The sequence below is a fragment of the Dunckerocampus dactyliophorus genome, chromosome 2 (assembly GCF_027744805.1).
Source record: "Dunckerocampus dactyliophorus isolate RoL2022-P2 chromosome 2, RoL_Ddac_1.1, whole genome shotgun sequence".
Classification (NCBI taxonomy): Eukaryota; Metazoa; Chordata; class Actinopteri; order Syngnathiformes; family Syngnathidae; genus Dunckerocampus; species Dunckerocampus dactyliophorus.
The window spans coordinates 4898803-4920670 of NC_072820.1; the positions used below are offsets into that span (position 1 = coordinate 4898803).

Consider the following 21868-nt stretch of genomic DNA (forward strand, 5'->3'; position numbering starts at 1 on the left):
CAGCTTTGACCAGCGAGCACCTGTTTATTAGTTGGACTTCATTACATTGTTTATAGTCACGTTGTGGTTCACAGTTCAGCTGTGTTAGAAAGTCGTTTGACTGCGGCTCCCAAAGCTGAAAAACACATGGACGAGGCGCATCCCTTGTTCTCCGCAGTAAATTCTTCCACTCGCATTCCTGTGCAGAAAGCTACATGCGATTACACACCATTTAGTCTTGTCCCTCTGTGACATGTTCACCAGCGTGTGTGTTGATATTAGCAGGGAACACACCCACGTTCAACAGCACGGAGACCTTTCGCAAACACGGAAGGACGTATATCTCTTCTTGTTTGGACAGCGGGATTCAAGTGCGAGTGTGAGTGTGTGTTTGTGCAGCTACAGTAGCATTCAAAGTTATTTCACCATAATTGTAGACTTTATGTATTATAAACTAGCAATACAAATAAAAACATTTTTTTTTAATAAATTGAAAAACGATTCAAATAGCTCCACACATTAAAAACTAGAAAAGCATGCTGAGAGCGCAGACCTCCGCCAAGTGCCAGAGTTCCCCCATATTGGGATTTACACCATATATATTAGTCCTACGTTTATTTTATCTACATAGTTAGGTTCCTTGACCATAAAAACATACCATGTAAGGGTTTGAATGACTTAAAGAATGCCAACATGCTAACATTAGCATGCTAACACCTAGCATAATAGCGCTAAGTGTTTAAGTGCCTAACTCAGAAAATTCTAAAAATGTTAGGATAATTATGTTAGCATGCTAACATGCTAAAGTTAGCATGCTAACACCTAGCATGATAGTGTGTACTTAAGTTTATATTCATGAAAATTGTAAAAAAAATGCTAATATGCTCTTGTTAGCATGCTAACACCTAGCATAATTGTGTCTACCTATCAAAATGGCTAAAAATGCTACTATGCTAATGTTAGCATGCTAGCAACTGATGGTAGCATGGTAACTCCTCGCATGATAATGCTAAGTTTTCATATAAGTGTCTACCCATGAAAACGGCTACAAATGCTACTATGCTAATATTAGCATGCTGGCAATGATAACATGCTAATGTTAGAATGCTAACATGATATTGGTGTTTATATGTGTCCACCCATGGAAATAGCAAAATATGCCAGCGTGCTTGCTGTGTTAACATGGTCACATTAGCGTGACTAGAAGACTACGTCCCAAACAAGTGTGCTGACCTTTTTTTTGGGGGGGGGGGCGTTATATGCACAAATGCCAAAAATGGTTCTATCTCGCAATGTTAAAAAATTCCTGGATCCAGACGGTGTTCTGGATCACCCCCAAAATGTAATCAGTTCATCCATGTCCTATTACCGACAATTCCTGCAAATTTCATCCAACTCCATACAGAACTTTTCAAGTTATTTTGAACACAAAAAAACAAACAATCAGATAAACGCCGGCAAAAAGATAACCTCCACGCTGCACTTGACGGAGTTAAAAATGGATTTTACGTAATTTACGTTGAATAATTACATGTGAAACTCTGTGTAATAGTTTCTACTTTGATTCAATTCCAACATAAAGGTGATGTTTAATGACCAAAATAAGGAAATTCTCGACCATTCTCAAATAAGCGACCAAAAACCGGTGCCGCTCAACACTATTCATGCCTGACGTACGACAACAAAAAGCACACGCCTTCGGTTTCAACACATCGAAGCCTAGCGCCGACTACAAAGAATAACACAAGACGTGACAAAGCATTTCCACGTGGCGGCCGCGCTGGACCTCCACTTCCTCCCATACCGCAGGAACGGTATGACGGACATTTTTGTGGGTTTTTTGTGACTTTTTCATATCGTGGTATACCTTGAAACATGGAAGCTGTATCCGGCAACATGACTCGTGGTGCTGAACTTGCTGGGAATGTGTTGTGTTTTCGTGTCGTTGCACTGTGAGTAAGTACGTACAGTAGCTCTCTTTGATAAGCACCCATATGCGGCCTGCGAGTCACAAAGCTTGCCCACCTCTGTGCTGGATGGGGACGGTGCTCCTGATTATTTTCCTTTCTGTATGAGCGATGGATGCAACAAGAGACGTGCAGTCCTAACGCCGTGTGGCATTTATCTCAAGTTTGCTGACAGGCAGGATTGGACGCCAGCGTCATCCCAGACTATAGCAGCGAAACCACTGAATACGCACAACTAAGTCTTTGTGACGTTTGTTGATTAATCACCCACTTCTCATTTGACTCTTTTTTTTTTTTTTTTTTTTTTTACATGTTAACGTTTTTATCACACTGCCTTTTGCCCCGCTTTCAGCAAGCCGTGTTTATTATCGTTCAGCGCCGAACACATTGTTTAACATTAATCTTGTTTGTTTTTTCATACTCTGAACAGCCATTTACACGATTGAGCCAAATGATCCGAAACCAACTGACGTCACCGTTTTCTGCGTAATGTTCGAAGCTGGGGCTGCAGTCGACATAAAACGTCAGGTTTTCGTTGGATCGGGCCGCCGGCTTAATGGCACTGTTATGATCTCAGAGGGCGCCTGCAGATTCTCAGCATTGTGATGAAATTACGCTGCCACGTTCGGCTGACGCCGAACCCCGCGTCTGGCGGCGGGGAGAGCGTTTGGCGTGATCAGGCATGTTGCGCAACTATTGCATCTCCATGCCACTTGAACGCTGACGACATAAAGCACAAATAACCACGCTGTTCATCCCTAAGGCCTAGTCCGCCATTGTGGGCCTCTCCGCGTGGTTTTAACCTTTCTGCGAAGGCCCAAACCCCAAAAAAGCAATTACTGTCTCCCTCCTTCTCCCGCCCAAGCATCCAAAAGAAGGAAGGAAAGCCTGTGAAGGAATCCAGCCACTCAGGAAGAGTTCAATGAGGCAGCTTCTGTCACGCTGACGCATGACAGTTTGGATTTTTGCTTGTTTTTTTTTTCCTGCTCCTGCCGTTATTTTTGGTTCTGTACTTTCATTGCGTTATTTCTGTTTCCCGTCTGGCACTGGAGGCGTGACCTTTACTCTTGTTGGGCGTAGCTGGGAGCGCACCCGTTTGTGACGTGTGATTAAAGTTCTGTGCGGCTCAGCTGGGGGCTTCTGTTAGCGGCGGGCTCGTCGTGTGATGGCTGAAATTGTACGCAATTTCTCCTTCCCTGTATTCCTCCACGTCGTCTGGTTCCGCCTCATTCTTTTGTCCGCTAACTCCTCCCGCATTTTTCAGCCGATTCAAACCAATCCCGTGTCAAAATGTTCAGCTCGTTCACTTTCAGAAAGTGACCACATTTACTGTGATTTCACAGTTTCTGTGACAGTTTTCCCTTTGAAAATGAACGGGCAATTTACTGTATTTGGCACTCAATACTGCTGGGAAATCGTTTTCCATTTTCCATTACTGCAACATATAGCAGGGGTGTACAAACTTTTTCCACCGAGGGCCACTTTGATATTTAGTAAAGCAACACATGTAGCTATGCTAAGAAGCTATACTGTATGTAGCTCAAGAAAAAACAGCATTTCAGCTTTGTAACATAAGTGAAACGCTACTAAAAATGAAGTTTTTTCCATAATACCAGTTCATTCTTGTAAAATTGGCACTTCTGTTCTTGATTCGACTATGACTAATATTTTGATTTTATTCCCGTAAAATTACACCAGTTTTTTTCCATTTCTGCTGATTTTTTTTTTTATTTTCCAACTATTTCATTTCAGCTTTCCTCTTGTAAATTTTCTTCTCTCAATTATAACTTTATATCTTTTTAAAAAAGAATATTTGTTTTCTTTATTTCAGCATTTTTACTGAAATGATATTTTTCCTCATTGTACAAGTTTATTCTCACATTTTTTCAAATTAGAAATGGATTTTTTTCCTTGTAATATTTTGACTTTACTCTGGTAAAATTTCTCCTGTTGATTTTTTTGAGTATAATTTTCCAGATATTTCAACTTCTTTCCTCCTGATATTTTGACTTTAGGCCGTGTTTAAAATTTCCCCCAACCTAAATTTCCAAAAATTGCAACTTTATTTATTGTTTTTTACTTAAAAAAAAATGTAAATTAATATTTCAACGTCATGCTGCTAAAATGACATTTTCCCTCATACTATGACTTTATTCTTGAGAAATGATGCCTTTTTTTCCTTGCTAGATTACAACTCTTCTCTTAATATATTGACTTTTGATTGATTTTTCCATTTTTGCTGCTGTTGTTGTTTTGTTTTTTTAAGTTTTCTTGTTAAATTACATTTTTAGACAAAATTATTTTTAGATAAAATCACATTATATTATAATAAAGTAATAATAAAGTAAAAATAAATTATATTATTATAAAATTACAGCTGTTTTTTTCCCATTTCTACTCTTGTTTTTTTCCCCCAACTATTTCAAATTTCTTCTAGTAAATGTTCTTCTCGTAATATTTTGACTTTATCCCCATATATTTTTTTATATCTTTTTTCGCAACCTAATTTTCCCAACTTCAACTTCAAATTATTATTATTTTTTTTACTTTTGCTACTAAAATTACTAGGGATGTCCGATAATATCGGTCCACATATAATCTCGTCCCGATATTGCATGAAAATGTGATATCGGTAGACATCGGTATCGGGTTTTTTTCCCCGACAATGAAAACCGATATTAAAAAAATGCTGTATCGATGGACATTTTAATGTTCACATGGCCAGGATGACACCACAGTTTGTTCACATACAGTGCAAGCCCACCTCCTTTACGCTTTCCACAGGCTCTTGTGTTCCTGGTCGCTCTGACTGTAATGAAGTCGGCTAGCTCCTCACGTTAGCCTCAGGCACGCTAGCTGTTAGCCATTCATTGAGGCACAAATAAGCTGCGCTCCCTGAAAGTTCTTGCCAGCACGTCGATCTTGCTTGGTAGTGAATTCACGTTTCCCATGATAATAGAAGGTACCAAAGGCTTGAATCTCCACTTCCTTGCCGCTTGACTTTTTCATCTTAGCCCCGGCTCTGACTGCTGCCTCGATATCAATGGGTAGACAGGGAATCACAACGATGCAGGTCGTCACTCTCACGGAACATAAAAATGCGCTTGAAGAACATACAGAGATGCTAGATAGATAGGTAGATAGATAGATAGATAGATAGATAGATAGATAGATAGATACTTTATTACTCTCCAAGAGAAATTCACATTTCACATGAGAGATAAGAGAAATAAGAGAAATACGGAACAGATCACGTCAAATTTGTATTGCAATATACATCATAAATAAAAATATTGGGGGTTGCAAGTGGCCCCGCGGGCCGCACTTTGGACACCCCTGATTTAACTGAAGCGTCTGCACAGGATTTAAGGGAATGTTTTCTTGTTTATGCCCCTAAATTGTACAGTTTCCCCCGCCTGCTACTAATAATATTCCTCTGGTGTGCATTACAGTTAATTGAAGTGCAGCAGCTGTCAGAATAATTCCATGCTGATGTTTGCGACTTGGCAGGGAAGGATAACGCTCAGCCACAAGCTCTGCTGAGCAGAACGCCCCCCCCCCATCACCCTTCCCCACTTTTTATTTTTTTATGTTATTTTAGCCAAAATACCAATAGAAAAACTGGCTCTGCGACAAAGAATGGAAGATAGAGTCTGTTCACGTAATTAGCTGCATGTTAAGGGACAACTTTATGGAAAAGTCATACTGTAGCGATCGCAGGCATTGTTTATAAATGGAAAACCTTTCATAAATGGGGGAAATGAGTGCTACAAGCAGAAAGCTATGCACTACCCACTAATCCGTGTAAAATTCTGCTTACATCTACGTTAAAGTTCAAATCCAGCCAGCCAAAAGACCACAACTCCTCCTTGCCATTGCTGGCGAGAAGCGAAGCCACTCTGCAGGAATCCAGCGGACCTCTGCCTCCTCCGTCCGCTGGAGGTCCGCCTTAAGCTCTCTGAAGGCCGTGGCGATGTCTCCGTTAACGATCACCTTGTCAAACATGTAACCATGCTGGGCTTCCATGGTTTCAGCCAAGTGAATCATGTCTTCAAAATCTTCCTCCTGCAAAAAGAAAACACTTGGCTGTGTTTATTTTAGCATTAAAATGATAGATCTGGTTGTCAGCAGATCCATTTACCTCAGCACAGGACGTGATTTGTGAGTCGAGTCACCACAAGAAGAAAGGAATCAGAGCGCGTTCAGGTTGGGTTTTAACTGTGCGGTGAACGTACCGTGAGAGGCCCCGCTGATGGAATAATAACTGGGTGACCAAACATCCTCCAGGAAGTTGTTTTTAGAAAACGATGCACATGCTGCAACCGACTGTATCAGCATGTGGACAAGAACCACGCAACCATGCAGCTGTACCGACCAGGGTGTAGCACATGGTTGCATGCTGAGCGTTAGTTAAGCGTGAGCGTGTCAGGACTTAGTGTGCCATTGAGTTTTTTGTCCCATATGGTCCCATTCAGACATGGGTCATGGCCTGAAAAAATAAAAATAAGAAGACATAAAACGTCAGCCAGAGTGGGGATGTTCAAAAGGAGTACCGAGCGTGCTTTGCGGGTATTTCGTACATAACAGAGTTTATCGCGGTTAATCAGTCCCGGAACTGACCTCGATGAGTGAATTTCCGCTAGTGATGCGCGGATCGGTACTGAAATATCAATACTTCCGATACCAGCTCTTGGATCATGCTCGATTCTCAAATGAAAATATTGATACTTTGGATACTTGAGTCATTTGAGGTGATGCTGGTCTGAAAGGTTTGTCTGTTGAACCAATGACCGATGGCAAACGGAGCCACGTGTGACTCGCCAATACATTTTTCATTGTTATAGGACTTCCTAATAATTAATCATTTATTTTAATTATTTCATTATTTGGCTTATTTTCATTTTTTTATGTTTATAGGACTAATTCAACCATGATTCTGTCCTGTTTTTTCTGTTGCTGCATATTAGCTTGGCTATAAATCTGTATAAATCTGTATAAATCTATATAAAGCTGTAAATCCCTCCACTACCTTGATTCTAATTCTAATAAATAAATAAATACATAACTTAAATTGATTATTGTTTATTATTAATTATGATTCATTATTGAAATGATTCATTTAAATTAATAATGTATTTAACTCATTCAATCCCAGCCATTTTTCAAAAGACAACCCCTTCAGTACCGGCCATTTTAGAAGATTTTGACTGATTCTGCGTGCACAATATTGTGTTCTACGGCTACATAAACACGGAACCTACAAAAAGAAATATTAGACTCCTGTCTTTCATCAGAAAAAAACCCTTTGTTTCTACCTTTTCCCGTTCTTTAGTAATCAGCAGTAGAACATAGGTAAGTTTCGGGAAAATATCGGTTCCCGACTAAAAAAAGGGAAAAAACTGCTTTTTGTGAAAATGTACTTTTCAAGCAAAATTTCACTTTGACACAAATATTTTTTGCTTTTTTGACAGCTTAAATAAATATCTAAACAACTACACCAACATAAACAATACAAAAAGTTTTTCTTTTTTTTTTCTTCAAAATAACAGTTTATTTACAAATATACTGTAACACCATGAACTATTTACAATTTTCACATTTGGAACTGAACTATGTGTGTGCATGTGTGTGCACGCGTGCACGTGTCCAAATGTCCCTACAATGCGTAACCTTCTGCATGCTACAGTCCTCCACGCTCTCTCACTTCCTCCTTCCTGTCATGTGTGATTCTTCCGTTTTGCTGAGCTTTGATCAGATGCACTTGTTGTGGCTTAAAATTGCTCTGAAGTGAAAATCCATCAGTGGAGATTTGCGTCATCGCCTCTTTTTGCCGCTCACGTAAAAGACGTATAAATAGGATGTTGGGATCGGCCACAGGAGGTTGCTCGGGGCTGCTCGTCCGACATGACGGTGTACTGCGGCGACCATAACTCCGCTTCATAACCAGTGGCGGAGCTACATGGTGCCCAATGGTGGCCGCGGCCCCCCTTGGTCACTCTCCGGCCACCCCGCTGGCCATCTAGACATTCCAGGTATCAACTTATTGCCCCCCCATTTGAGTAATGGTCTCACCTTGGTCACCCCAATGAAAAAAGTCTGTCTCTGCCACAGTTCATAACACACCTCATACGTAAAGGAGACCCGCGCATTAAAAGTGAACGACAGGAAGTGTTTCTTGCGTGATGCATTTATTCGGTCATTAAATACAAGCGGTCAACAGAGTATCTCCACCTCTGATTGTGCAGCAGCAGTGCAATGCCAGTCTGGACGCTCTAAAACCTCCATAATGCAACCCGACAGAGACAGACAAACTCCTTCGCTTGGCAGCACCTCGTCTTGCCGGCAAAACACACACGTGTGTCCAAAGTGTGGCGCAGGGGCCATCTGTGGAACTACAAGTATTAGTGAAAGATGACATATTAAGGAATATATGGCATTATTATCATATACTACTTATTGTTATTAGATATTAGATAACAGTGGTTTATTTGGTCTCAGAATAATGTAGACAGTAATATTGTTTAGTCAGTTTTTTGGGTCGCACCTGCATGGTTTTGTGGCTACTTTTTGGAGAGTCTTCTTTTTTTGATACACCCTGTACAGTATTATGGGAATAAGTGGAGTAATGCAGAGGTTACCTGCATTTAAACCAATGTGGGAACCGTCAGTCCACACCAACTGAACTGTATGCGCTTTGAGTGCCTTGGAGGTGGAAAAGCGCGAGACAAGTGAAAGATTTACCATTTACATGGTGCTGTATATATTTATCATTGTTCACTTGACGCAACCTAACAGAGGTCTCAAGGAACACTTATGAGAAGGAATAAGACGTACACACCAGTGGAGGGTTAACAAAACGTATTGTAAATATGTCAGACAGAATAGAATCACATTACCGGGCTAAAAAATGTCTCTTCTAATGTACTCCTGCGGCCTCCTGACCAGAAGAAGAGAGATTTTTGCGCCCCACGTGTGGAAGCTCCCAGCTTTTTATAGGGGTCTCTCCAGACCACTGACGTACGCCCTCGTGCCAAAATACCTTATCTGGAACATTCCTTGTGAGTGCGCGTGTGGCAGTAACAGCTGAGAGTTGTGTTTTTTCTGACATCGTAGTCTTCCGTCAGCAACTTTTCTGAAGGAAATAGGAGAGGCACGTACGGAACATCCTAATTTTGGCCTACTTACTACGAGTACCTATCTGTGGGTAAATCCGTTAGCTGCTTGAATGTACTTTATCTTATGTGTTTTCGATAACCCGCGTGCAATAAATGTTCACCTACTCAGCTCACAAGATAATAAACCAATATTATCCTACAACGTACAGTTTGGCCTTGTGCCCACTGTGTTTTGTAAAATCCAAACTGGACAAATAGGTTAGATTTACACTAGACCAGGGCCGTCAAACACGTCTTCACCGTGGGCCACAACGCGGTTAAGGTTATCCTCAGAGGGCCACTTTTAATAATTATATTGTAGAATTTTATTAATTGTTACATTATTTTTTCATTAATAAGTAATAAAATAGCTAGATTAATAATTAATAAAAAAAATATACGGTTTTGTCAATACTGACAACAAATACATTTAGCAAGAAAGATTATCTTTTTAATTTAAAAAATAGTTTTTGTTAGTAATATTAATTTTGTTTTTACGTATTATGTATTACATATATGTATATGTATTTTATTATCTATTGTAAATGTATCGGTAAATGTTTATTGAATTATTGTAAAAATATTTTTTAAATATAATTTTTTTTATATTGTAAAAATATTTTTTATATATTAAAGTTTTTACTTATTTAAATATATTTATATTAAGAAATTACAGATTACATATAAAAATACAATAATATAAATATAATTTTACAATAGCATAAATTTAAAATGAAAAATAAAGCTTGAAAAAGTAAAGACAAAATGAATATTAATAACAAAATTACAATATATTTACAAATACATTTTTAAATATTAAAATAAGTGTCCTTTCGACATGCATTAATTCAAGGCTTTCGCGGGCCACATAAAATGACATGGCGGGCCAAATCCGGCCCCCAGGCCTTGAGTTTGACACCTGTGCACTAGACGGGCCGCCCAACGTCCCAACCATGAAGCAAACGCAGGTGTGGGACCTCATGGGTTTAACAAGGGTGACTTGGGCAGCCAAGGTCAAACACTGAGAGGCCAGATGAACGTAAGTGACCTTGAAAACATATGCATAGTCGAACATATGCGCTTGTTTGGAGGACCATGTTACTCAGTAATAAACAAGCACAAATGTTTATCACAAGCATGCACTTGTGATATCATAATACAACATATACTGCATGCATATCATATGTGAAGCAAGGGGCCACCCACCGCTCAGCAGAATCACCACCCTTTTCCCTTAAATGTCAATCATGTGCAAGGTGTGTGCAGTTCAGGTATCGGGAAGGAGGTCAGGGTTTGCGACCTCACACCCATGCGCCAAGGCAGTATACTATTCCGTGTGTTTGTCATCTACTTGCTCTTACTGAGAACATCCTGGCTTGGTTTGCGTCCTCTTTCTCACAGATGAATTTGACTCTCCGTCTGGTGAGGCGTAACTCCTCGATACCGGGTGGCGTCACAAAAACCACATACGGTTTGAATTCAAACGTGTAGACACGCTTGAGTTTCTGGAGGGGAAAAAGATCAAACGTCAGGTGCAAAGAAAACAGTGTATGGTGGAATCCAGGTGAGCGTACGCCCCAGCTAGTGTTTTTTTTTGTTTTACGTCAAAAATTCACGGCAAAATCGGTATGTTGTCTGGTTAGCGTACAATACGGCACGCGACTTGTTGCAATGTTAGCTGCCACTTTGCTTGCTAATACAGTGATGTGAAAAAGTGTTTGCCCCTTCCTGATTTCTTTGCATGTTTGTCACACTGAAATGTTTCAGATCATCAAACAAATGTAAATATTAGTCAATGACAACACAACTGAGCACAAAATGAAGTTTTTAAATGAAACATTATATTATTAAGGGAGAAAAAAAATCCAAACCTTGATGGCCCTGTGTGAAAAAGTGACCCCCAGTTAAAACATAACTTAACTGAGATTAATTGAGATCGATCAGTCTGTAAAAGGTTATAAAGCCATTTCTAAAGCTTTGGGACTCCAGCGAACCACAGTGAGAGCCATTATCATTATCATAGCCATTATTGAATACATGGAACAGAGGTGAACCTTCCCAGGAGTGGCCGTCCAACCAAAATTACCCCAAGAGCGCAGCGACAACTCATCCAAGAGGTCACAAAAGACCCCACAACAACATCCAAAGAACTACAGGCCTCACTTGCCTCAGTTAAGGTCAGCGTTCATGACTCCACCATAAGAAAGACACTGGGCAAAAACAAGTTCCTAGACAAAAACCACTGCTGAACAAAAAGAACATTAAGACTCGTCTCAATTTTGTCAGAAAACATCTTGATGATCCCCAAGACCTTTGGTCTGCCGAGACAAATCTTGAACTTCTGGAAGGTGTGTGTCCCATTACGTCTGGCATAAAAGTAACGTGGCATTTGAGAAAAAGAATATCATATTAACAGTAAAATATGGTGGTGGTAGTGTGATGGTCTGGGGCTGTTTTGCTGCTTCAGGACCTGGAAGACTGTAATAAATGGAACCATGAATTCTGCTGTCTACCAAAAAAATCCTGAGGGAGAATATCCGGCCATCTGTTGGTGACCTCAAGCTGAAACCAACTTGGGTTCTGCAGCAGGACAATGATCCAAAACACACCAGCAAGTCCACCTCTGAATGGCTGAAGAAAAACAAAATGAAGACTTTGGAGTGGCCTGGTCAAAGTCCTGACCTGAATCCTATTGAGATGCTGTGGCATGACCTTAAAAAGGTGCTTCATGCTGGAAAAGCCTCCAATGTGGCTGAATGACAACAATTCTGCAAAGATGAGTGGGCCAAAATTCCTCCCCAGCGCTGTAAGAGACTCATTGCAAATTATCGCAAATGCTTGATTGCAATTGTTATTAGGTTATTAGGTTTAGGGGGCAATCACTTTTTCACACAGGGCCATGTAGGTTTGGATTTTTTTCTCCCTTAATAATACAAAGTTTCATTTAAAAACTGCACTTTGTGTTCAGTTGTGTTGTCATTGAATTGCTTTCTGCATGTAAAACTGTTATGATTGTACAGCTATAAAAAAAAGTCTTTTGTGTTAACATTTTTGGCTTTCTGGAACGGATTAATTGGATTTACATGATTTCTTATGGTAAAAAATGTATTCGGTTAGAGTACCTTTCGGTCTGAGCTCACCTTTTGTGAGCAGATAAATGACGCTAACCAAGGTTCCACTAGAAACGTTTTTGTTTACCCCCTTCTAACGGTATTTTATTATGTGGATTTTTTTGGGGTCTTTTTTTCTTTCTGAACATAAAATGATGGACTGCTCGTATCATGTCCAACATTGCTTTTCCCGACTGAAATGAAAAACAGTACGCGAGCTTCGCTGCAGAAATGAGTTAGTCTTTTTTCCTCTTAGCTGCAGAGCTTTCCAAAACGTCAATTGCGGAATTAAAAAATGTCACGATAAAAGACATGTTTACTTCATTACGACAGAGAAATAACATCTTTGTGCGCCTGTTGCTTCAACGCGTAATGTTCCATACAGCACAAAAGTCAGTGATCCTCCAGACAGATTGTGGTGTGTCAGTGTTCTTTTGTATCGCTATTTACTATTCCTCCGGGTTTAGAGTAAACATTACAGCCTTTCCTGATAGCCCATTACTCACACTAGGGTGCACGTCCAGTAGGCACACTTTGCCCTCAGCCATCACACGGTAAACTGAGTCCAGACTTGTTCCATAGTAGTGGCCTCTGTATCTCCCATAGTCTATAAACCTGCAGGCAGACATTAACGGGGGCAGACAAGGACATAAAAGCCAGGGCTGAAAAAAAAAGAATGGCAGAAAGGGTGGACTTTCCTTTCAAAACAGACTTGAATAGTATAGAATGACCAGAACACATGTCAGACTACATTTTAACGACACAGGAGAGGAAACCCGCACATGTACCTGTGGTTGAGAATGTCCTCCTCGAATTTGAGGACCGACACAAAATGATAATCCATTCCTTCTGTCTCTTGGCTTCTCCTGTCACGCGTGGTGTCTGAAAGAGTAGAAGTTGGCAAGCTGACGACAACCACCCTAATAATAAAAGGCCGTACAGGAGGAAATAGTGACAAGGTTGTCTTACGGTCTTACATGGTACAGTTACACCATAGACGTCAGGGTCTGAGATCAGGAGCCTCCTCTTCAGTTCATTAACGCCAACACCGCTGGGGCCTCAAGACAAAGAAGAAAACGGCAAATTGTTTACGTCGAAGGAATTCAACAATGCATACAACAGTGGTTCTGTCAGTAGCAGTAGTAGTCATCAATGGGGACAATTGCACCATCAGTGCTGAAGCTACAAAGCAGAATTTGGCTCACACTAAGAAGAAAGAACATGACAATAAAATCGTAATATTACCTGGAATTTTCTTTTTTGGTTTTATCAAAAAAGAATGTAATTTGATAAGAATAAAGTGATATTATTACAAGAAATATAACTATAATTATATGGAAGCCTGTTGCCGTCACTGAAAGAAAAAAAAAACAATAATAGTCATAAGTATGAGATAAAAAAGTGGAAATTACCAGATAAAAAGTTATAATTATGAGATTAAAAAGTCAAACTTATATAATATAAAAAAAAGTTTAAAAAAATAAAAATAAAAAAATGAAAAGTCAAACTTATGAGATAAAAGTCATAATTATGAGATAGGAATGTCATAATTATGAGATAAAAAGTCAAAATTATGAGATACAAACCGCTTGTGCCGCCTTCTTCACTGGAGCCTTCGTCACATGGCCCTCAGCACATGCACAGTTTCTATCTCATAATTTAGACTTTTTATCTCATAATTATGATGTTTTTACCACATAATTTTGTCTCTTTAGCTCGTAATTTTGACATTGCATCCCATAATTTCATCTTTTTATCTCAGAATTTTGACTTTTATCTTATAATTATGACTTTTTATCCCATAATTTTGATTTTTCTTATCTCATAATCATGACTTTCTTATCTCATAATTGTGACTTTTTATCTCGTAATTTCGACTTTTTTTATCTCATAATTATGACGTTTTTACCTCATAATTTTTACTTTTTATCTCATAATTTCGACATTTTATCCCATAATTTCAACATTTTATCTCAGAATTTGGACATTTATCTTATAATTATGACTTTTTATCCCATCATTTAGATTTTCCTTATCTCATAATTATGACTTTCGTATCTCATAATTGTGACTTTTTATCTCGTAATTTCGACTTTTTATTTCAGAATTTTGACTTTTTATCTTGTTATTTGGACTTTTTATTTCAATTGTGACTTTTTATCTTGAAATTTTGATTTTTTTAAATTTCATAATTATGACTTCTTATCACATAATTTGGACTTTTTAGCTCATCATTTTGACTTTATTTAATAATTTCCACTTTTTATCATATTATTGGAAAAAATGTACAAGCAGAAAGTTGAAATATTTGCAACTAAAACAAACAAAACAGCAAAAAATATATAATGCAAGGAGACAAAGTTCATAGTAATAATCTGCTTGGTCACCGATGAAACAAAGGTCGTTTTTTTTCTTTAAATATGAAAAATGTCTTTGCATATCTGCATGGGTTGGTTTAAAAAAAATGTAAAAATGACCCTTGCATCCTTTCATTTTTCAGTATGTGGCACTTGGTGGAAAAAGTTTGGACACCCCGGATCTCACCAGAAGTGTTTTTTAACAGATATTATTGTATTAATAGATACTGTTGAGTTTAGGTTTGTGTGGTACAGTGGTCCCTTGCTATATCGTGGTCCGAATATCGCTCCCTCACTATATCCCTGTTCTTCAAAAAATTATTATTAAATGGTTGCTGTTTGAGTGACTATAGGGGTGTTATTTCATTTCTAGAGGGCTCTAATAATGTTATAGAGTCATAAACAGGTTTTCTTTTCTATGCTCCAACTATGAAAATATTTTGTTATTAATATTGAGTCTTACTTTGCATAAATTCACATATCGCGGTCAAGTCTCAAACCAATTAACGACAACGCGATAAACGAGGGATGACTAATTTTGATATTTGTTGTAAAAATTCCGGATTTTCCCTCCAATCAACGTATGTCTGTATAATATGTTGTATGTGTAATGAACCCCCATATCAGGGTTGCACTAATGATTTCATGGACCGAGTGACTTGAGTGGTACATCTGTGTTTGCCATCGGGGTAAAAAAAAAAAAAAAAAAAAAAATGAGTAAGACAGTCAGGCAGACAGAGCTCTGATTTCATGCTGTTTTCGGTCTGATTCTCTAACCAATCAGGCTCTTTTTTTGCTGTCTGCACCGCGATTAATGCTGTATACCCTCTGGAAAATCCATAGCCGCACATAAAAATATAACATCTGCAAAGTCACATAGTATCAGTGTCATTACAGTGTAGGATGTAGGATGAACACACACACACACACACACACACACACTCGCAGTAGCATCTGGGATATTCCTCTAAACTAGGTTTGTCCGGCCCTAGATTGCATCAGACTCTTTGGAGCTGCGTATGAAAGTAGGATTCCTGACATACCTGCCTTTTCCATCACAGTGTTGGACGGACTCAGTACATTACAAAATATCAAGTTTTTAGGACTCTCCGCTCTTACAATGCTAATGGCTTCCACAGTGGCTTTTAAGACCCAGAGAAAAGCCACATCGGGCCGTGTGGATACTGTCCATTCACCTTCCTCCTTGAGTTGCGTGCTATGTAGTGCCAGCAGTCATTTACACCAACGTCTGTAGGGCACAATGGAATATTGTTTTATTTTATTCAATCTGCTCGACTTTATGCATCCGGGGTCTGTTTTTTTCTTGTCTATAACTCCTAATGCCAAACAATCTTAATGATGACCTGTGGCCTTCTCTGCAGACAGTCAAATTGAATCCAGACTCAGGTAGAATCCAACCCAATTAAACAATCTAAATCCAAGCTGCCTTAACTATTCCAGTTTGACGATGGAGCACTTGGCTGACATTTCCAGGGCTTTTCTTCACAATCCAATTATGTGTTTTCTTTTTGGACATCTACTCATCGTTGTTCCAATTTGTTGCATATATCCCTTGGGCCCAGATGACCCACAGTCATATGACGTTAAAAAGACCTTCAGCGGGGCTCCGTGTAAACTCCCTGGGGGAGACGGAGCTCAGAAATACATATAGCAGGCCTGCGGGATTGGCAGAGAGGCGAATCTGGGGTGGGCCACTGAAGAAACTTAAAAGAATACAAACGATTCTGACTGTGTTTACGTAGTTCTGATGGGAAAGGCTCGTTCTGTCATTCAGAAGTAGGAACATAAATCTTCATCAGTGCCTCATTTTCCCTTTTGATCAACTGCAGCTAAGGTAAATGGGATCACGGTGCATCGCTTTGAATGGGTGTGCGTGTGATATAGTGACCTCAAGTAAAGTATAGTAGCCCGATTCGTTCATACGTACCGACCAATACGACCAGACGGTGTCTGTCTTTAGGGTCTTTGTGGTAAGGGATGACCTCGACGTAGGTAGGTGGACAAATGGAGTCATGAACTCCGGAGCTCCACCTCCTGGAACGAGCTGCTTCTTTCACCCAATTACTCTTCTTGCCGAGTCGGAAACTCTTTCTCAAGCCAGCTGAGAAGGAAAGAGAGGTAGGCATTGATTTTATGGTGTCAGAGACATTGTTGCCAACCGGTGACATTCCAAACCCTCTTGGCGACATCCAGCCATCCGACCGTTTCCTACCGCTTAGCCGAGGTTGGGTCGCATGGACAGCAGCCTAAGCCCAGACTTCCCTTACCCCAGCTACTTCGTCTAGCTCCTCCCGGCGGATCTCGAGGCGTTCCCAGGCCAGTTGAGAGACATAATTTCTCCGACGTGTCCTGGATCTTCCTCGAGGCCTCCTACCGGTCAGACGTGGACTGAACTGGGGAGGCGTCGGGCAGGCATCCTGGCCAGATGACCAAGCCACCACATCCAGCACCTCTCAATGCGGAGGAGCAGCGATTCAACTCCAAGTTGCTCCCGGATGACAGTCCTTCTGACCTTATCTCTAAGGGACAGCCCAGCCACCCTACAGAGAAAACTCATTGTGCCCGCAATCTTCTGCTTTCCGTCACTACCGAAAGCTCATGACCATAGGTTTGCCTCTTGGCGACGTATTTTCTCAAAAATGACTCGCGACAAATTTGCCGACTTTTTCTGGCGTCGTTGGAGAGTTTTCTGATATTTGGAGACTTAACAGTGAAAGCACGTATTGTACTGTAGATAACTGCAAGATAAAAGGTGGAGGCTGGAGGCGAGTCCGGATGTAATTATTACGCTGGCTAGACGTTGAGAGGCACTGGTTGAGATAAAATATTAGAATTATTTTATTTTGATGAACGGGCGATTTTAAATGAACAAACCAGAAATCAAGTTTATTTGTAGTTCTAAACGTAATTAATGTGTTTTTTGTCTCTCCTACAAGGTTCTGCTTTTTTCCTACAGAATCTTTTACGACATCATATGCAAATAATATGCAAATTAGCCAGTGACGTCATCAAATGACTCCTCGGTCAGCCAATAGCCATTATTCTTACTGAGGAGTTGGCAACCCTGGTCAGACATGGTTGCAATGGGGAAGAATTAGGCTCAAGCAATCACTGAGCAGCAGGGGTGTCACATCGCTATAAAGCACGGATGTTTTACTGATTTGTTGAAAATCTTTCCCGGTGACTGGCTAGCGTGCTGCTAATGCTATTTACATCCATTCTCGTCTTCAGCCATGGTCACATTGACACAAGCCCCCAAACAGCTGTCCTCAGCCTTGCTTGCCATTCGATAGCAGCTCGTAACCGAAATTTTAGCTTGCGGTTCAAAACCAAAAAATCAGCCGAGAAAATCAGGCACTCATCTAAAAAAACACTCGTTAGGTGGGACACTCGTATGCCAAGACACCGCTAAATAAATGACAATAAAAAAATACCGGCAGTGCTCCCGTAACGTCGGTCTTGTTGCGAGAGCCATCTGCCAGGTTTTGAAGCTAAATTTACCAAATAAAATACCCTTTTATTTGTCCGTTTCTGCTCAATATTTGCTCCTGCTTGTCGCGCCACAGTCACCGCTGCGTTTCCTCAAACTACGGTGTGGGCCGAGGGTCAAACGGGATGTGTGCACGTTAATCGCATGTCAAAAAAAAAATAGTGCCGTCAACTGCCGGAAACTTCTGTTAACTTTGACAGCCCTCAGTATGACATACACTACCAGTCAAAAGTTTTAAGAACACTCCAATTTCTCTGGAGGAAAAAACAACATATTTAAGTGTTAAGATGTTCTGTCTCTCTTCCATTGTTAATTCCCTTTTTTCTTGCCATTTTGGTAGCAACAAATGACTTTCTCCAGTCCAATGCTGTTCAACTGATGTTCACGAGGGGATAGTACCACACTGTGTTCCGAACACTGCTTTTTCACGCAGACAGAGGAGGCAGTAAGTACCCCAGAACTTGGAACACCTGTAGGAATGAGTTGCGCCAACTGTCAAGGCTTGATCAACCTCCGTTTCTGCAGAAGTGCTTTAAATTGTTGACCCATTTTGTGGTCCGTGAAACAGGCCTTTTTGTATCATTCTGAAATACACGTTATTTTTCAGTTTTGGGTAACCTAACCTTTTTTTTTTTTAACCTCTGGCACTTCACCACTTACCTTTGTAGCATTTCAAGCTATTCATTGGACATGAACACCTTGAATTTCAACAAATAACTGGAAAAATTGGGCTGTTCTAAAGCTTTTGACCGGTAGTGTGTTTACAAATTATTATCGACTTGTGGTGAATGTGTTTTCTGTGGGGAAAAACGACCTATTTTTCTGAGATTTTTTTTTTTTTTATCATAAATCCTCAAATTTGCTGAGATCCACTGTAATAGACCTTTTATTAGGACACCGGAGAACTGCTTTAATCTGTAAAAAAAAAAAAAAAGGCATTATATTTGTCTTTTAAGATGACAGGCGGGGTCCACCTGTCATGTAGCGTCTCCACTTAACCTACACGCACGTTTTTCATCCTGGGAAACTGAAGGTAGCTTATGGACAGTAGCAAGAGGACAGTAGGGATAACAGAAAGGTGGATTCATGATATGTCAGAAAGCGAAACCAAACCAAAACCTGTTGTTAAGCAGCGTGTCGATCCAGCACTGTTAGCAACGTAAAACCACAGTGAAGAAACGACAAGATGGGGGTCGGGTCCCCCCCCCCGAGCAGTGTGCCAAGGGTGATTTGTACGCATTCTGACAGCCAGCGTCTGCCATGCGCCTGCGGTTTGGCCCGTCTTTGTCGGCGCGCTCTCTTTCATGACGTTAACTACTGCTGAACAGCGATGCCAGGCTTTCTTCGACATAGACTGTAATTTGACTTTGTAAGCATATCTGTCTGTTTCCTCCCTGTGCAGCGTGACACAGTGAGCAAGTGTTTGTTTACATGGCACCGAACTTAAAGGTCCGACCCTGTTTCTTCAAGTCAAACAGGTTTAAGAAGAAAACATCTTGTCATTTTCAGTTTTAAGTCATTGTGGCAGTGAAATTGCCATCTGTTACAGAAATGCTGTGAACCGTAAACCGTTTTAGTAATTACTGCTAAGTTATTTCTACTTTACAGGATGATGCGACTTGCGGGTTTAGACCTGTACAGAGAGGTACTGGACATGCTGCATTAAGATGTTTGACTACCGATGATGACTTTAACCAGGAACATTTGCCACGGACTGTTAGATTCCATGAGGTAATCCAGCACATAAAACTAAACGTCGACATTCACGGTCGTAAACTACAACAATGTACCCCGTTAGGTAAAGCACACAGCCTAAGACAGGCTATTGAATTGAATTTATGCTAAAACATGATCTTATTTTCTTATTATTGTTACAGTGGATCCCCGCACATTCACGATTCAGCATTCACAACCCCGCAAATTCTCAGATTTTTGGTCCACAAAAGAAAAATCCCAAAAAACACATCTCTAATACAGGTAAAATCAGCGTACTTGTACCACAGTTAAAAAAAGCCCACCATTTTTACATGTCTTTATGCTTCACTGGTGATATGTTTTCGTAAAGCGTTGAGATTTCGCACTTTGTTTGGTAGTCCCTGAACACACCGTAGTCGTGTCCGAATCCGCCTGTTCCTCAGTTATCTTACATTATCATTCATCAGCAGTGAGTATACATTTTACACTTGAAATGTGTTTTAATAAGTGTGTGAGGCATATGTGGGCCTTAAACCGGGATGAGGAGTTTAGCATTTAGCTTGTTAGCTTCCATTGCGAGTGAACAACGGCAATTAAAGAGAGAAGGAGAAGGGTCCAACAGTCAAAATCAGAGGCAATGTCAAGCCAGCAGGAGCATTTAGAGGGGGAGGAGCGAGGCACGTGTTAAAAATAGACATTTTTATGGGCAAATCAACTCATCAGTTTTGATTGACATTGTCAGTGAGGTGATAATTTAACAGTATGGTTATTTTTGTGCTTGTAGTTTGTGGGTGTAGCTATATAGTGTATGTTACATAATCTACATACGTATGTTATCTGTGCTTTAAGAGAGGGATCAATTATTACATGATATAATCAACAAAACAGGGCCACTTTGCGCTATGCAAAGCTGCAGCTTCATACACTCCTGATCAAAATTTTTAGACCAGCTGAAAAATGCAAGAATTTATATTTGGCGCTGTCGGATCTTAAGGGTGTGCCGCACGGTGGTCTAATGGTTAGCATGTTGGCCACACAGTCAGGAGATTTGGACACTAAAAAATTTCCCATTTGGCCACGAGAGCACCAGACATGGGACATTGAAAGGTGGAAGACGGTCCTGATGGCTTCCAGTGTTACTGGCATGACAAGGAGATCCCACCTGAGATGTTTTCCACACCATCATGATCTGGGGTGCTTTTTCCTTCAGTGGAACAGTGAAGCTTCAGGTTGTGCAGGGGCGTCAAACGGCAGCTGGCTATGTGGAGATGTTGCAGGGGGCATCCCTCATGACTGAAGGACCTTATCGGTGTGGTAATGACTGACTTTTTCAACAGGACAACGCTGCACTTCACAATGCCCGCCTGACAAAGAACTTCTTGCAGAGGAATAAGCTCACTCTTTTGGACCATCCTGCGTGTTCCCCTCATCTAAATCCAATTGAGAACATTTGGGGATGGATGGCAAGGGAAGTTTACAAAAATGGACATCAGTTCCAGACAGTGGATGCCCTTCTTGAAGCCATCTTCACCACCTGGAGCAACATTCCCATGAGCCTCCTGGAAACACTGGCATCAAGCAGGCCCAAACCCATTTTTGAGCTGATTAACAAGAATAGTGCAGCTACTCATTACTACTTTAGGGGGGGTTTCTGTTTTTTGTTTAGCTATGGTCTTAAACTTTTGTTCAGCTGATGAACAGCCCATTTAGCTTTAATGCTTGTTTGCAATGAATTGTTCACTCAAAATTGTTTTTGTCTCTTCTTTTTGCTTTTTGAAGCCCAACAGGATCAGGAGTGTATGAGCCTATCAGACAAGAGAATGCTTTGAAAAAGCCCTGTTCCAGTTACAATTGTAGTGTCAGTCATGAGAAAAACACATTTTTCTGCTCACGTGCACACACGACAACAGGCGCATCGTTTCAAATCCACGATCAGCACAGATTGGAAAGCTGGAAGGCTCAGACCACATTTGCTGTTCACGTCCTTTCCTTTAAATCGTTCAACCTCCAAAATGCTTCATCAGATACAGCGGTCCTGTATATTTTTCTTGGTGGCCGCTGCTGTTGAGTTGTCCTGTCCAATTGCCTCGAGTGT

At 40.4% G+C, this 21868-nt stretch overlaps 1 protein-coding gene across 4 annotated transcripts in view; it reads right to left on the reverse strand.

Annotated features, from left to right (window-relative positions):
* Positions 1 to 4373: 4373 nt before the first annotated feature.
* The window catches only part of LOC129177248 (MAGUK p55 subfamily member 7-like), a 37168-nt gene continuing 19673 nt past the window's right edge, over positions 4374 to 21868 (reverse strand). For 2 of the 4 annotated variants that reach the window (XM_054768156.1, XM_054768153.1), the window contains 6 exons: positions 16516 to 16689; positions 13188 to 13268; positions 12999 to 13092; positions 12717 to 12825; positions 10462 to 10605; positions 4374 to 6011 (listed from right to left, as the gene is read on the reverse strand). In XM_054768156.1, the coding sequence (XP_054624131.1) occupies positions 5781 to 6011; positions 10462 to 10605; positions 12717 to 12825; positions 12999 to 13092; positions 13188 to 13268; positions 16516 to 16689 (833 nt within the window). In that variant the 3' untranslated portion in view covers positions 4374 to 5780. Of the gene's footprint in view, positions 6012 to 10461; positions 10606 to 12716; positions 12873 to 12998; positions 13093 to 13179; positions 13269 to 16515; positions 16690 to 21868 lie in introns of those variants that run through there. The other 2 variants (XM_054768154.1, XM_054768157.1) reach the window with 2 other exon arrangements.